This window comes from Trichogramma pretiosum, unplaced genomic scaffold, assembly GCF_000599845.2.
Source record: "Trichogramma pretiosum strain Unisexual culture from Peru unplaced genomic scaffold, Tpre_2.0 scaffold1, whole genome shotgun sequence".
Taxonomy (NCBI): Eukaryota; Metazoa; Arthropoda; class Insecta; order Hymenoptera; family Trichogrammatidae; genus Trichogramma; species Trichogramma pretiosum.
Window position 1 is genome coordinate 395,347 of NW_019641703.1, and position 15,560 is coordinate 410,906.

The 15,560-nt window shown below is 40.0% G+C and overlaps 5 protein-coding genes across 6 annotated transcripts in view; 2 read left to right on the plus strand and 3 right to left on the minus strand.

The window, feature by feature from the left end:
• LOC106655078 (glycine-rich protein 1-like) overlaps positions 1–3,481 on the plus strand; it is a 28,031-nt gene extending 24,550 nt beyond the window's left edge. The window contains exon 8 of the mRNA XM_023462827.1: positions 1,441–3,481. Coding sequence (XP_023318595.1) covers positions 1,441–1,506 — 66 coding nt within the window. The 3' untranslated portion in view covers positions 1,507–3,481. The remainder of the gene's footprint in view (positions 1–1,440) is intronic.
• A 161-nt stretch (positions 3,482–3,642) lies between these two features.
• On the minus strand, positions 3,643–5,363 carry LOC106655157 (mitochondrial amidoxime-reducing component 1). The gene is made up of 5 exons (XM_014375381.1): positions 5,213–5,363; positions 4,747–5,120; positions 4,387–4,668; positions 4,037–4,311; positions 3,643–3,957 (listed from the first exon to the last, which is right to left on the minus strand). Exons 1-5 carry the CDS (start codon positions 5,214–5,216, stop codon positions 3,771–3,773), a joined length of 1,122 nt encoding a protein of 373 aa, XP_014230867.1. The 5' UTR covers positions 5,217–5,363; the 3' UTR covers positions 3,643–3,770.
• A 157-nt stretch (positions 5,364–5,520) lies between these two features.
• On the minus strand, positions 5,521–9,931 carry LOC106654280 (mitochondrial amidoxime reducing component 2-like). The gene is made up of 5 exons (XM_014374074.2): positions 8,743–9,931; positions 7,511–7,812; positions 6,639–6,917; positions 6,291–6,568; positions 5,521–6,226 (listed from the first exon to the last, which is right to left on the minus strand). The coding sequence occupies exons 1-5, from the start codon at positions 8,744–8,746 to the stop codon at positions 6,061–6,063; spliced, it is 1,029 nt and encodes a 342-aa protein (XP_014229560.1). The 5' UTR covers positions 8,747–9,931; the 3' UTR covers positions 5,521–6,060.
• A 224-nt stretch (positions 9,932–10,155) lies between these two features.
• Positions 10,156–12,297, plus strand: LOC106654287 (vesicle-associated membrane protein 7). Of its 2 annotated transcripts, none has more exons than XM_014374083.2 (6): positions 10,156–10,426; positions 11,024–11,235; positions 11,302–11,439; positions 11,511–11,669; positions 11,766–11,858; positions 11,942–12,297. In XM_014374083.2, the coding sequence occupies exons 2-6, from the start codon at positions 11,032–11,034 to the stop codon at positions 12,011–12,013; spliced, it is 666 nt and encodes a 221-aa protein (XP_014229569.1). In that variant the 5' UTR covers positions 10,156–10,426; positions 11,024–11,031; the 3' UTR covers positions 12,014–12,297. The 2 variants fall into 2 exon arrangements, with proteins under 2 accessions (XP_014229569.1, XP_014229575.1); XM_014374089.2 differs by lacking the exon at positions 10,156–10,426 and adding an exon at positions 10,623–10,854.
• A 1,222-nt stretch (positions 12,298–13,519) lies between these two features.
• Positions 13,520–14,638, minus strand: LOC106653062 (PE-PGRS family protein PE_PGRS26-like). The gene is made up of 2 exons (XM_014372300.1): positions 13,934–14,638; positions 13,520–13,681 (listed from the first exon to the last, which is right to left on the minus strand). The coding sequence occupies exons 1-2, from the start codon at positions 14,636–14,638 to the stop codon at positions 13,520–13,522; spliced, it is 867 nt and encodes a 288-aa protein (XP_014227786.1).
• Positions 14,639–15,560: the final 922 nt, after the last annotated feature.

A 15,560-nucleotide genomic window follows, 5' to 3' on the forward strand; every position in this document is an offset into this window, starting at 1 on the left:
CGCCGCGCGGCACTGGGAGAGTTGACGTGAAATGCCACATATGTGTGTTTGTATGTGTATTTGTACGCTACTTTCTCTACGAAATAGCCCGAGTATATATAGACTTATGCAAGTCTCGTATACGTGTGTCTATGTGCGCGCAGCTGTCTGCTACTATACCGATCAGTTTTTTTACATACACATACGTACACACGAAGGCACGTGAATTAGCGTGTACACACAAACGTACAAACGTACTTTATTCGTCGAAGAATTATGAGATGGAGAAATTGATAAGGGGGCCCCGCGCGAGTGATAAACATTGCGGTATTATAGTCCGGTATCAATTTTTCGCTGCTGCTACTGCAGCGACATATTACTGTAACGGGCGCGGACTTTTGAACTGAGCGTGAGATACGTGTCTGACGATTTTTTCCCCGTAACGCTGTCGCAATATGTCGTTTTTAAACGGATCTACTTAATATTCATTGTTCGCGATTAGTAGCAAACAAAAAAAACCAAAAAATATTTATCGTGGACTCGAGTAAACAAAAAAATAAATATACAAATGTAAATTGATTGTTTCACTTTTTAGAAAGTAAAAATTTTCAAAAGTTGATGATATTGAATTTGTAATATTTAATGTCCGAGCCGATATTACGAAACGCTCGTAACAGGATGAATCGATGAATTAAAAAAAAGAATTATAATAACGAGTTTTACAGTCACGAGTTCGAGGAATAGTTAATTTATTTATATGTATAATTAAAAAAAATAAAAAATATTTTTTCTTTCACTGATTTGAAACCGATACATCGTCGATCGAGTAGATTCGCGGTTGTGTCGAGCAACCACACGATGTAGACAGAAAAAACATCGATTTGCGAATGTTTATGCACGGAAAGAGAAAAAATTGACCGTACACACGTGTGTGCAATTTTTACGAGAAATAAACGTTTCTCAATGGTACCTATTTGCACAATTTACAAGACACACGACTACATAGCAATTGGCAATTCTCGTCGGATTCGCAGCTAAAAGCGCATCGGGTTCATGGATGAAAATATTAGAGCAGCATATATTACATTGATCAGCATGAAAATGAGATTGAAAAAGTCGAGTGCATCAAGAACTCGTATAAAAACAATATGCTACACACAATAAAATCCGACTACGTACATAATTTTCTCTTTTCAACGCGTCTACGTTGAATAATAATATTTCTTTCCTCTGTTTTTTCTGCTCTTCCTCGCTTCATCCGCGTATATACACCCGGAAAAGACTCTAGCTTCCGTGTCGGAGTACGCGCGCGAAACGCACAAGAAGTATTTATTGACGAATCTGAGAAATCATCGCCCGCGCGCGTTCGCGTATTGTTACTGTTACGAGTAGTATTATAAAATTGAAAAGTTTTTTGTTTCTACGATATACTTACTCACACTTGGTTTTTTTTCTCCACAGCGTCTGGCCGCAACGAGCGAGCGCATCGTCAACTTCAAGGCACGACTCATCACCTCCATCATCTAAGCACGCCTGATAGGAGAGAAGAATCCTGATGCACAAAACGAATCTCTTACCATCTCGACGACGAGGACGACGACGGCTTATCTGGTCATAAGCCACAGCCACACACCATTAATTATCATTTATACATTAATAGGCAACAAGAACAACGATTGATTATTTGTCTCGATTGCTCTCGAGAAAACTTTGTCGTGTAGATTTACATGTAATAGGCTTTCGAAGCTAATTATGATTGTGTAAAAATCGAGAGAGAGAGGTACACACGATGTATTTGAGCTCTCGAGGTTTCGCGAGTTATTTTTTACAAGAAATATTAAAATGTTAATTAAAGAAAAAAAGAAAAGGAAAAATGGACCACGGGAACGACGATGGCAACGTTGCACACGCGCGTCACGTACTTTTATATATACCATGATGATATAATATATTCTGATAACTTTTTGTTATTGTAATCTCTTCTATGGATCGGAGCTATATACATTTTGCAAGATTGTCATATTATAATAATATAATATTATTATTGTAGCATAGCTAGGTGTGTGTAAAACGATATAAATAGTATTTGAATTGTGACGTTGCTCTTTGTGCCCGCGCGATCCAAGATAAAAGTGCGTGAAAATGTTGTTTGCTTGTTTGTTTCCTTTTTTTCATTTTTTTTTTTTTTTTTTTTTTTTAATGTTCCAATGGTAGAGGCAAAAAAAGTTCGGGTACTTTCAGCTTTCGATCTATACAGAGCGAAAGCTATACTTTTGTCATGTAATAAGCTATAAGTAAATAATAAACAATTAATAATGGTATAGAAATGTGGGAATTAGCATAGACAAGGGGGGGCTAACATACCATGTGTTACTCGAAATTTTCATTGAGGCTTCTATAATATGATGCGTACTCGCGCATACGCACCGTGCGGCGGTGAAATTGGCAACTGCATATTACTCACCGAATACACTTCTTACATTTCGGATTTCCGCAAGATAATTTTCTGGACTTTCTAAAAAAGTTTTTTTTCTCTTTTTTTATTCTGACTTCGGAGCTACGAGTCTCTCTTCCGTAATAAATCCCTCTCGTGCGCGCTTTATTAGGATATATTATTCATTTATTATCGAGCAAGATGCGACGGAAAATCGTGCACATTACACATAAACTTGCGGATGCACAGACTCGCTCACTCATGCACGTGTGCACATTTTGTGCATATGCAATATGCGTAATGGCCAAACACGCGCGCGCGCACAATCACGCCGCACTCGCGCAATATATGAATATGTATAAAATTGTGATTACGCCGAGTAACTTTTCCTCGCGCCTTTGCACATGCACTCGCACTCACACTTTTACAGGCACACAGATAAAGCTAAAACTTTCTTCTTCTTTATTTATTTATTTATTTATTTTATTTTCTCTTCTTTCGCGTTGTCAATTTTCGAACGATTCGACGAATTTGAGAAAATGTCGTGACGATCGTATCCTGCGTGAGAGTGTTTAATTGATAAATGTATGCCTACTATACCGCCTATACTGTTCTTCGTTTTTTTTTTCTTTTCTTTTTTTACATAATTGTATTACATTAGGTCGCGCAAAACGACACACGATGCGTTTCGGGCGTTGCTCCAGAGCGCAAACACGTGCATATAAGTGCCAGGCGTCGATTGTAGTTTTCTTTTTCTGTAAATGAGAAAAACAAATAAAAAAGGCATGTTACCTAGAGGTGTGTCCATGAAGGCTTTGTAAAAGTTGTAATTGGTTAATGGAAGTGCTATACCAGAGGTACGAAAGTTTGATTATTGTTCTGTTTTTTTTCGAGCGTCGAAAAAAGTGCTATCCATCCGACATCGGGAAAACGTAAATGATTATCAAATTATGTAGATTTTAAAAGAGGGAAAAATTATGCTTATACGTAGAAAACTTGCCCAAATCATGATGAAAATGTAAAACTCGTCCCACACGCTTCATTTTTTACTTCATAAGTTCAGCAGTATAGAATTTATAATTTTAACGTTTATCATTATTATATTTTTTTTCTGATCCTGTGGAGGAAATGAGTTTTTGGAGTTTAAATATCGTCGAGAGAGTATACGTATCTCTGGGCGATTGGTGATTCTGTAAGAAATGATTCTATGTGTACATTTACTTTGTTAATTTGTAGTGTAAATAAATTTTATTATAAGAACATTAAAAAACCGATGCTGTTCATTGTCAATATATACAATTTTCCGCATAAAAAAATATTTACAATTCTTGTCGAGTCTCGTATTTCTCCGATCCCTTTACATCAAATTTCGGAACTTCTCGTTAGTTTTTATCATGGGACCCGTCAGCTTCTTGTCGGATCTGACGTAAACCGGATCTCCCTTTCGTATGGGACCGCCTGAATAACGCAGCCCCAAGTGTATACCGATACTCGGAAAACCTCTGAACGCATTCTCGACCTCGTGATTGAGGAAGAATCGATATCTGCGAAACAAAACAAAAATTTCATAAAAAAATGAAGTAATATTCGAATTTCCGCTACTAAGCAAGCCTGTCAATTAACCGTCTCATTATACTGCGTAGCTCTAACTCTTTTTTTCGGCCCGATTCAGTGTGAGGGCCCATGTCGTGGTCCCGACCGCACGGCATCACGTTTTGAAAGATGCATTCGCCGATTCGAACAGTTTCCCAGCTGTCCTCTTCGTAGGCTTTGGGACCGGAGACCACGATATTGGGCATCAATTGCGACACGTTCACGGGCGCGAAGAGGAGCGTATTCAGATCGTCGACCGAGGCTTTATTTTCCAGCGTGTAGCTCGTGCCGTCGCCGAATGCACCCTTATGGAAAAGAAAAAACGATCGATCATCACGGGCGTATTTTAACTTACACAAAAAAAGCATCGAAATCATTACGGTATCCTTTATCGTGTATCTATTGAAAATACTGAATTTTTTCCAAATTCTCCTCTCTATATCGTCCGACGGCCAAGTGACTAATCTGAAGCTGGTATCCATCCCACGAAGATACCGGGACAACCACTGGGCAACTTCGTCACCGCAATCACGGGCGAGCGTACCGTCGGCCAATATTCTTAATTCGAATGGACCCTCTTTCAACTTGCTCAAATCCATCATAAAACCGTCACGATGGGTGTACGTTAGAACCAGTATGGATTCCATCATGCACGGTTGAATCTTGCAAATAGAAGGTCAAAAAAACATTAAAAAAAATATGCCTCGATTCGAACTACAATCATTACTCGGTTCACGTACATTCCTTATTTTACGATCCTTGTCGGGATCGACGTAATATCCGCTGAGATCGACGACCGCGAAGTATCTGTCTCTCAGCCACTCGTCGTGGCAGAGTCCCCTGCGATGGCAGTAAGCGCTATCGAGTCTTATTCCGCGCATGCTTCTGACCGGATAAACGATCAAATTGTCGACTTCGCCCACTTTGTGCCACCTCCAGTTCTTCATTTCGTTTTTCTCGTCCCTGTGTCGCTTCCATTTCAGATATATCTCTTTGGCGGCGTGCAGCGATGGCAATGGGTGTCCGGTTCTTCTCCACTGTTTCCAGAGCAAGTAAGCCAACAGACTGGCTTCGCTAAGCAGCGTGAAAGAGTAAAAAGCTACTTTCGTTGTATCTGAACAAATGGATCGAACGACGAAGTGCGTTGAGATTATTTGTAAATGCAGTGCCCATATTGTATCGATACATTCGGTTTTTTGTACTTACTCATTCTTGTATTATTTTGCTTCGATAAATTTAACCGATTTGAAAATTAACATCTGCGATAGTAGTTTTTTTTCATAAAATCGCTATTGACGAGTGTGTAATAACGCGTGCTTGTATAGGCAGCTGTTGCCTACAGACGACTATAAACAAAATATCGACTTCTAGTGTATTGACACTCGAACACAAAATATCATCCTACGAGTGTACGTAATATTTACATTTCTGGGATACGAGAATGATTATGACAAATAGCAGTGAAGATTTAGATTTTACAACAAATTTGTATATTTTTGTAAATTCTTTGTACGGTATATTGATGAATTTTTACATAATTGTAATATCGTTGCTGTAATGAGCATAATTCAACATTGGTTATATTCAATGACTACGCGATAACACTAAATATTCACGGAATACAAATATTTTCGTATACATTTTTAAATACTTATTTTCATTCAACCATTAAAAATTATTAGCCATCAAAATGCCGAAAGTTAGTGGAAAATCAATATTCATTTGTGGCTTATGGATTGTCACTCTTCATTGTGCATAAACGTAGCTTATTATAATGTTATATTAAAAAAAAAACATTTCAATTCCTCTCACAGTCTCATGATTGAACAAACTTATTTTCATAACAAACGATATAGTCATAGGCTCTTTTGTATGATTATAATTCCAATTATGTGGCACTTTTTTGGTCTATTCGTCGTTTTGGTCAAATTTAATTGAACGTTCGTGTAATAATACTCGGATTCAAAGGTCCTTATATACAGCGAGGCTCCTGCTTATTCGTCGTACGAGAAGAAAAGATCGTCCTCGTCGTAGCAGGAGCCCCACCGGTGATGTTATGGTGGCGAGGTGAGAGTCGTCACTTCCTCCGTGACGCCGACGTAGACGGGATCGCCGAGGTGCACTTTGACTCCCTCCTCGCTGCGCAGACCCAAGTGAATGCCCATTACCGGGCTGTCAAGGGTGTACGGTTTCAGTTCAGGGTCGGTAATTGCACGATACCTACATGTTTAAAAAACGTTATTAGTTTACGTGAAAAAAATTACAATAATCATACGACTCTTACTTCCTCAACGTCTTCAGCGGCTCCATTTTCGGATGCTTCTCGCCCTTTTCCGGATTCACGGTGGTGAATATGCAGCGAGTGCAGGGCTTGACGTTGCGAAAGACTACCTGACCGATTTTAATCCAGTCCCAGGAGTCCTCCTCGAGAGGCTCAGCACCCTTGACGACGAAATTGGGCCTGAAGTTCAACGGCGTCACCGGATCCTCGATGCGCCCGTTCAGATCGGCGATCGACGCCTCGTTCTCGAGCGTGTAACTCGTCGCGTCCGGGTAAGCACCCTTGACAAAGAAAAAAGCAACGTATAAATTGTCAATGATAATTCACAGATCTCTGTACATCATTACTTACCGTATCGGAGTCATCGGTGAGAGGGAACGGCTGATTCTGTTTACGCACCTTGCGCGCGGGCTTGTTGAGCGGATAATATACCAGTCGGAGGCCCGCGTCCTCCTGGAGGAGGAAGCGCGACAGCCATCGGGCGACCTCCTCGCCGCAGTCGCTCGCCGGAACGGCCTGGCCCCAAACCGACGCCCGGAACTTGCCGCTCAGCCGGGCCAAGTCAACCGACACCGACATCATGCCGGGGGCTTTTAAGGTCAGCACCGAGCCGGCCACGCTCGGCGATATCTGCGTTATTATCGTTAATGAGGATCATCGTCGGTGAAAGTTCGAACAAGTTTCAATTAGAATGGACGCGACGAAGAAGAAAAGGTATCGTTAGAAGTGCTCGACTAAAGAGACCCGCTAATTGTTCCTTAAAACGCGACCGCTAAACGTTCCATTTTTCTCGATGCTAAGCGCCTATTAATTTTATAATTTGATCTTTGCAATGCGTGAGCCTTTTGATAAAAAAATAATAATGTTCACTGACGTTGCTAAATCTTTTGGAAAAACGATTCCGAGCTCTTGCGCGGCTGCCGGAAAAAAGGATATACAATTATAATGTACCGCTAATATTTTTCACATCGTGGGGCATTATTACTAGTACCGTTAGGCCTTCAAAGTACATATACACACAATAATATGCGCGTGCAGCATCTGTGAAGCGAGCCGAGGAAAACACAATTTATACATTTACACACACGTGCGTGTATTATTATTATTCATAAACTTTAATGAGCTTTTAATTTTTTTCTCTGCGTGTATTTCCCCGCACACTAAAATCGTCATTATCACGCTCTAATTCGCCGCTCGATGCAATAATTTTCACTCGTGCATACCTGAACCATCCTCGGGTACTGTCTACCGGTGACGAATCGGCCGTTTAAGTCGATCACCATCAGCGTCCTGTCCCTGAGCCAGCCGTCCTTGAGGCCCAGCTGAGTGCAGGTCATCTCGCTGAGTCTCACGGGCCCGAGCGACTTGACCGGGAAACAGATGAGATCGCTCAGCTCGCCGACTTTGCGCCAGCGCTTGGGCGGCCGGTGCTCCTTTTGGCGCCTGGTCAGCCACAACCAGACGAGAAACACGGCCGTGCCGGCGCCCACCGCCACGGCGCTCACGTAGGCGAATCTCGCGCGATCTATATATCGGGAAAAGAATTGGAGTTTGATTTCAAAGGGGCGGATTTTTTTTTTTTTTTATTGAACCCGAGCTTCCGATCTAGCTAGTGTAACTGCAGATTTCTCGACGCGATACGTGGCAATCAACTTTGATAACAGTATTAGAGAGAGCATAAAGTGAAAAGCGAATACGCAGTTGCAAAGTCTGTAATCGGAAGTACGTTAGTGCATCCACATGTCATTTTGACATTTTTTTTCTCTCTCTCTCTCTCTCTCTCTCTCTCTCTAGACGATGAAAAAAAATTTAATAACTGCCATGCGCTCTGAAACGCTCCAACGACGTGGAGTATATATTATAGTAAGTCATAATACGAATATATGAGCGAAAAATGTGGAGCAGCGTCGGAAAAGCCGCTATTAAAAAAGAGCACAGAGACACAGAGGAGAGGCAGCTAGAGGGAACTTTTGCTACGCTTATTGTTCGTTCATAAAACGAGAAAAGGCTAAGCTATATTGCCGGAGGCAAAAGGATATATAGATGTTATAAAACGTGTATTGTGTATGCCCTTGCGTTATGTTGAAAATGTCATGATTATCCATTATTGCGAAATGATTTATTCGAGAAATTATTTGGTTCTTCAATTTATGATAAAAATAAATGTGAACTCAGCAAATGTGTATCTTCCGATAATGTGTTTAATGTAACAACAAATGACTGGGATAACTCTGGATTTCTTATATTTCTAACTCATGAACTGATTTTTGTGTAGTCACAACTATCTATATTACTTTCAACTTTATTTGAATTGAAATCATTTCAATTTTAAATCTCGCTTTAGATAAAACAAAGATCTTGTACTAAATCGTAAAATATCGATGATTATTAGCTTATAACGTAGAGTCGAGTGCAAAATTTTTTCATAACTCGATAAAAATTAGATAAAACTTACCCATCTTTGAAACTGATCGACCTTGAAATCAATGTACAATCGCGACTCTCTTTCGAAGTATCTCTGCCACTGTCCACGCAGCTAATTACGGTCACAGACTGTTCAAATATCCATAATTCGCGTTTATTTATAACTCGATCATCGATGAAATTCGATAATGATGATAAAAAAAACCAATATCGAAGCTGCGCGAGTGCGTGATACGAATTTATGCGTGTAGCGAATGCCGGCTCTCCAAGTACTGCGCGCGACGATGGTCTCGTGCTCCGCCGTCAGTAACGAATGTGTGCGTGTGTGTATATGTGTAGTGTGTACTCTTGCACTCGCGCGTCTGCTACTATACTATATACACATCGAACACTGTTGCTTCTCTAAACGCCGTCGCCGCCACTGACACCACCGCCAAGTAGCACTTTTTTCTCGTTTTTTTTTTTTTAAATATTTCACACGATCTCTCGCACACGCACACCTGTACCTATTCGCCTGTAACTTTCGTTATTAACATCTTCCTATTTTATTTCTGACACTCAACTTTGCCTCCTCTCCCTCCTGCAGTACTTTTTTCACCTGACGCGAGACGCCAAGAAGAGAGTCACGAGTCGCGGTGCACAGCTTTTACTCCGCGGCACATCGGAGCGTATTGTATACACGCACCGAGTTTTTATGGCAAAAAGACTCGAGTAGTGTAGTAGCATATATTTTGATATCAAGAGCGCAGGCGTGGCGTACTACTACAAGACTCGCCGGTTCGATTCGACTCGTCACTCGATGTATAATACGAAACAAAAGGGAAATACTCGAGCGAGGGATGGAAATGTGCGCGGGGGATGCTGCATGTATATAGTAAGGGTCGAATGACAACAAACCGCGCCTGAGCAATGCTACGTATATAGCACGCAGCGAGTTTGTTGGCCTCTGAATCGGACGTATTGATTTGACAACTGACACGAGTAAATCATACAAAATAATTTTCCAAATTTCGAAGCAATATTTATAGTTGAAACTCAAATCATCGTAAATTGTAAATCCATTCATCGATTAAAAATAAAATTATCACCAATCCCGTGTAAAACTCGATTCTACTCGAACAATTCAAATCTCTTGCTATTCTTGTCTTTGCACGCAACGGTATATCGATATTGGCATCGTGTAGGTTTCTTCCAGACTGCTCCTCTGCTGGTCGATAAGTGGTGCTCTCTGCAGGCCGCAAAGTCAAGTTCGCGCGCAATCCATCGTGACGTATCGTAGCAGAAAACGCGCATCGCCACTGCGAGTATAGATATTTCAATAATAATACTGGTGTACTTACTGCTATACGCGAAAGCACATCATGACACATACATAACTCCTATCCCACCACAAATGCTGCTATGCTTATATGTGTACGCCTCTGCTCTGTGTCGTACTGAGTGGACTGCGACTGAGCCTATCGTTGCCTAGCGTGTATCGGTGTATACGTCGTTGTGCACTCGACGTGTTTTCATAGTCGAGCTCAAGTTCGCATTGTTTTTTTCGCTCTCTGCCCATTGTTCGCAGCAAACGGCCAAGGACCCCAAACACCCAACAGCTAAAGGAATTTTGATTTATTTCGTTTGGACTCGAGATTTTAGCTCTACCTCTTGACCAAAGAATTCTCAGTTTTCTTCTGGTTAATTGGACATCTATAGCCAGCAGTACATACAAGGTGAGTAACATGCAGTAAACCCGTATTGCATTTATTGCTCCTTGCAAGCGAGTGAGTGTGTGTAAGTGCGGAGTCGTTACGTGAGCCTGTGTTTTGCGTAGACGTCTTTTTTTCCACTGATGAATATTTTCTAGATTCGCACTGGTCGCGGAGAGCTGTTTTTCTATTAAGTACAGAATCACGGGCGTTTTGACACATTGATTATTCTGGCCTGCGACGACGAGGTTACAACAATATAGCTGATTGTCGTTTCGTTTCTTTCTTCTGTTTTTTGTGTGAATAATTCAATTACGTGATTGTTTTTTGTTTGTGAAAAGTTCGGTGACTTGATTTTGTTTTACAGTGCAAGAATTGAGATATTATATTGTTATTAAACTTGTGCTTGACGTCCAAGCACTTTTTTTTGCAAACCATTGAAATCTGATAAGGTAGCACTAACTGGATTGTATTTCTCATCTCAAATGGTTATATAAATCTGGAGTCTTGCACAATTTGATATGCAAACTGGTTATTGGAGAATATAATGCACATTGAAATGAAGAATGATATTGGTCTTTTGAGTTAAAATTGTCACTAATAAAGAAACTTTCTTTACAGAAACCACCATGCCGCTCTTATACAGTGTGATTTCAAGAGGCCCGACCGTGCTGGCAAAATATGCAGCATGCGCTGGAAACTTTGAAGAGGTTACAGAGCAAATCCTTGCCAAAATACCACCGCAAAACGACAAAATGACTTATTCGCAAGGACCATACTTGTTCCATTACATTTATGAAGATTCCATTATTTATATGTGCATTACAGATGATGTGAGTATATTATATAACATACCATTTATGGACAGTGATATTTCAAACTTGTTTTGTATTACACAGGATTTCCCAAGATCAAGAGCTTTCCTGTATTTAAATGAAGTTAAGAGACGATTCAGAACAATGTATGGCGATGGTGCTCAAACTGCATTGGCTTATTCAATGAACACTGAATTTGGAAGAGTTTTAGCTAATGAAATGGTATGAAAACTCATTCTTAAATTATGAAAGCTTAGAAAACTTATAATGCTAATATTATAATATTTTTGCAGAAACATTATAGTGAATCTAAAGATTTGGATACAATTTCAAAAGTTCATGGAGAGTTAGATGAACTTAAGGATATTATGGTAAAAAATATTGACAATCTTGCTATGAGAGGAGAACGCTTAGAGCTACTTGTAAATAAAACAGAAAACCTGACAAATAACGTAAGCAGTGCACATTCATACTTTTAAAATAATAAAACAATTATTATAATTATAAACTTAATTGATATTACTCACAAATAATGTTCCATTTGACAGTCTGTGACGTTTAGAAAATCCAGTCGTAATTTAGCAAGATCACTGTTCTGGAAAAATGTAAAAATGTATGTTGTTTTAGGCCTGATATTAATTGTAAGTATACAAGCAATTATTTTAAATTAAGTATTTATATTTTTATCAATTTCAAAGGTAATAAATTTTCTTTTTCTTTTCAGTTTATAATTTATGTTATTCTTGCCATATCTTGTGGAGGACTTGGGTTGCAAAAATGTGTGTCAAGCTCATAAGTTAATCAACTGTGCAAAACTAATCACTTTTTATATATTATATAATGAACACTCGCATAAATAATTTTATATAAAAAAAACTAACAAAATATGTTATCATTCCTAGATGAAAAAGGAAAAAATGCAAAAAAATTGTACATAAGCTATTCTCTGCTTGAAATAAAAATATAAATGACAAGTATAAGTGCAGTCAACGGTAATAATCGAATGTGGTACTTTTAAAAAGAGACTTGTTGAATTTTTAAATTTTGTACAGCTAATTTAAATTGTGCATTTTATTTACATTTTCATTTTTGTGATAGTTATAGTCTTAACATAATAATCAAAGATTATTGCTTTAATTATATTTAATATTCAAAGATTATTTTATACTCTATTATTATTACATTCGGCATGAACGAAAATAAAGAAAACTTAAATAAATATGTATTGTAAGTTCAATAAATTTTAGAATATCAATACCAATAGTGTTGAAAGAGACTATTGCATTTTCACAATCGTTGTTATCATCGCCTTCATTGTCGCATACATTATGTTATGCTTGTTCACAAGCAACAGCTTATTGCGTTATCTGTACGGCTTTGTGACGTGTAAGGATTATTCAAGAGCTTTTTATAAGATGAGTTGACCAAAATGTAGCTTTAGGCATTACGACAAGAATCAATGATTTTTTATATTCATTGGTTGAGACAATAAAAAAAGTTATTTTTCCAGTGCACATGATCTGATTTCGAAATATTTGAGAAACAATTATAGTAACTACTTCTTACTAATTAAAATTTACTAGTTTTTACTAACTATAGTTACCTTTTTTGTACTATATTCATTTATGGAAATATAACGTTTCGTTAATCTGAATACTCTAAAGAAACACCTCTCATTTTTGTCTGCCTCGAATACGCGTCTTATATTTATCCAAGATAATGTCAGTTGCCGGATGTTATCACTTCTGAGCAACACGAATGTCGAAGCGTTCCACAAGTTATGCAAATACGCATCTTACGAGTAATTTTTAATACATGTTAGCTCACAGGTATCACCTTACTTCAAATTTTTCTTTGATTACCGAAACAATGATATCACGATGCATTCACTGTTTTTATTTCAATTATAGTCGAAATTAATCGACGTAAAAAAAGAGAAGTCTAGAAATAATACTCCATAGCCAGTTCGAAACGAGGAAGTAATTATTATTGATTTTTTGAACAATTTTATAAATCACATTTGTCATTTTGTTGTTGTTTTTTGTTATTGTTTTTTTTCTCTTTATTACTTGGCAAAAGACAAATAATCAGCGTTGCTATAATATATTTGATTTTCCTCTTTTATCGATTAAAAATGTGTCACGGTCCTTATTTTTTATGTAAACTATATAATACATGCGGACAAGTGGATGACGATATCTCTGCCCCTATGACGGCAAGTTAAATAATTGAATTGTACGGTTGGCTACAAGTTTCTTGTTTATCGTGGTAAACGATATTCATCGTATTTTTATCAGACTTTTTAGGCGTTTCCCCCGTTGCCCCCGTTACCACCGTTGCCTCCATTTCCCCCGTTTCCGCCGTTGCTGGAGTCGGTTGTTGCGTCTCCACCGTTACCGCCATTACCACCGTTACCACCATTTCCTCCGTTATTACCACCAGGCTGCTGTTGTTGTTGTTGCTGCTGGTTCTGATGTTGTTGCTGTTGTTGCTGCTGTTGTTGCTGTTGCTGCTTTTGTTGTTGTTGCCATTGCTGCTGCTGTAGTTGCTGTTGTTGTTGCTGTTGTTGTTGTTGTAATGCCTGCAATTGTTGCTGCAATTGTTGCTGTAATTGCTGATTTAATTGCTGCTGCTGTTGCTGTGATTGCTGTTGTTGTTGCTGCTGCTGTGAATGTTGCTGTTGCTGATCGCGTTTGTTCTCTTCGGAAGACTCTACACTGGATTCTCCTCTACCACCTTCGCCTCCTCTGCCCCCTTCGCCACCGGCTCCTCCAGCTCCGCCTCGTCCGCCTCGGCCTCCTAGTCCACCGAGTCCACCGCGGCCACCCCTGCCGCTTCTTCCGCTGTAATAGGCGCCTCCATCACCTCCGGCACCACCCTTGCCTCCGGCGCCTCCCTTGCCTCCTCCGACTCCGCCACCACCGTGTCCACCCTTACCACCGGAACCACCGGAACCTCCAGCTCCGCTCAGCTGCTCGCCATTGGGGCCAAATTGTCCGGGCTTGCCCTCCTCGCCCTTTTCTCCCTCCGTGCCGGGTTTTCCGGGATCACCGCCCAGCCCACCCAAACCTCCCTTGCCACCCTTGCCACCGGGCACCTTTGGTTCCTTGGCCGACGAATCACTGGCAACACCTTTATCACCTTCGACCTTTTTCTGCTGCTGTTTCTTCTTCGGCTCCTCGACCTTTTTTGGAGGTTGGCTCGTAACTTCCGGAGCCTTGGTCGTGTCTTCCGATTCACTTTTTTGTTCTTTCGGCTTTTCGACGGCACCCTTATCCGCTTCACCTTTTTTCTCTTTGCCCTTTGGCTGTCCAACGACTCCACCACCAATGTCGACCTCTACGAGACCCAAATTGCAGTAACCCGAGGTAAAGGTCACCACGATCACGCACGCAAACAGAAGTAACTTTAAATTCGGCATAATGCGCGTCTCATTTAGCAATCGACGCGAGACTCACAAATGATTGATATAATTCGGGCGAAATGCCTTTATACCTTTTTCCGCAAAATAAAAAAGCTATTCTTATCGGTGCCTCGTCGTTGTCGTCACTCGCGACTGCAGCAGCGGCAGCAGCTTTTGCATAAAGAGACGCACATGTCTATCGTCAACTAATAATCACGCGTGTGATGTCATTCAAAAGAAAAATGTTGCTCTGTCCCTGTTGGGTCTCGCAAATCGTCCCACGCGTAAACAACGTACAGACTTACTACGTATACGTTTATATACGTATATACATGACAATCATTGAAAGGCAATCTTGCTCTTAATGAATAAAAAAGTAAAAAAAAAATATGTACTCGACTCGCACTCGTTTAAATATTTATCGGAGCCCGGTTTTCGCATATATTTACGTCTCTTAGTTTGTGCGTGAGCGTGTGTGTGTCGTGTGTGATAGTATCGAGAGTTGTTTTAATTAACGCCAGAGAACGTTTCCACTCGCACGAATGGATTTGTACTTTTGTGTTTCGAACTTTTCTCTCTTTTTGTCGCGATCTCATGTCGGTACAAAGTTCATTGTTTATGTTGACAAGAGCGTCGATGAAATTTTGCACGCTTATCGTGCATACAATACATAAACTTTCGTCGCGTTTGATGATTGCGAAACGATAAAAAAAATTTAATCGACAATTAATCGCTAAGTAACAAGTGCATTTGTCTTCCGAGAAAGGCGGAATCAAAGGCAATAAAACGTGCTTGCCAACGGCACCGCGAAACTCATCTCCGCCCCTGAACCCCATGCATATAATATATCGTAGCCTAGCAGAGAAAGTCTGTTCTCGCGGCTACGACCCTCGCTTCGACCTATACCTATATTATACCACGAGTAACGCACCTACGTGCG

What these genes read in the sequence shown, in the direction of transcription:
- LOC106655157 (XM_014375381.1), bottom strand. An exon ending in AGGATCGTAAAATAAGGAAT is followed by an intron (nt 4,669 to 4,746) that starts GTACGTGAACCG and finishes TCTATTTGCAAG; the next exon opens with ATTCAACCGTGCATGATGGA. An exon ending in CTACGCAGTATAATGAGACG is followed by an intron (nt 3,958 to 4,036) that starts GTTAATTGACAG and finishes TTTGTTTCGCAG; the next exon opens with ATATCGATTCTTCCTCAATC.
- LOC106654280 (XM_014374074.2), bottom strand. An exon ending in AGTACCCGAGGATGGTTCAG is followed by an intron (nt 6,918 to 7,510) that starts GTATGCACGAGT and finishes ATAATAACGCAG; the next exon opens with ATATCGCCGAGCGTGGCCGG. An exon ending in TCACCGATGACTCCGATACG is followed by an intron (nt 6,569 to 6,638) that starts GTAAGTAATGAT and finishes TTCTTTGTCAAG; the next exon opens with GGTGCTTACCCGGACGCGAC.
- LOC106654287 (XM_014374083.2), top strand. Translation starts at nt 11,032, where the DNA reads ATGCCGCTCTTATACAGTGTGATTTCAAGAGGCCCGACCGTGCTGGCA. An exon ending in GAGTTTTAGCTAATGAAATG is followed by an intron (nt 11,440 to 11,510) that starts GTATGAAAACTC and finishes ATATTTTTGCAG; the next exon opens with AAACATTATAGTGAATCTAA. An exon ending in TTTTAGGCCTGATATTAATT is followed by an intron (nt 11,859 to 11,941) that starts GTAAGTATACAA and finishes TTTTCTTTTCAG; the next exon opens with TTTATAATTTATGTTATTCT.
- LOC106653062 (XM_014372300.1), bottom strand. Translation starts at nt 14,638, where the DNA reads ATGCCGAATTTAAAGTTACTTCTGTTTGCGTGCGTGATCGTGGTGACC. An exon ending in GTGGTAGAGGAGAATCCAGT is followed by an intron (nt 13,682 to 13,933) that starts GTAGAGTCTTCC and finishes CATCAGAACCAG; the next exon opens with CAGCAACAACAACAACAGCA.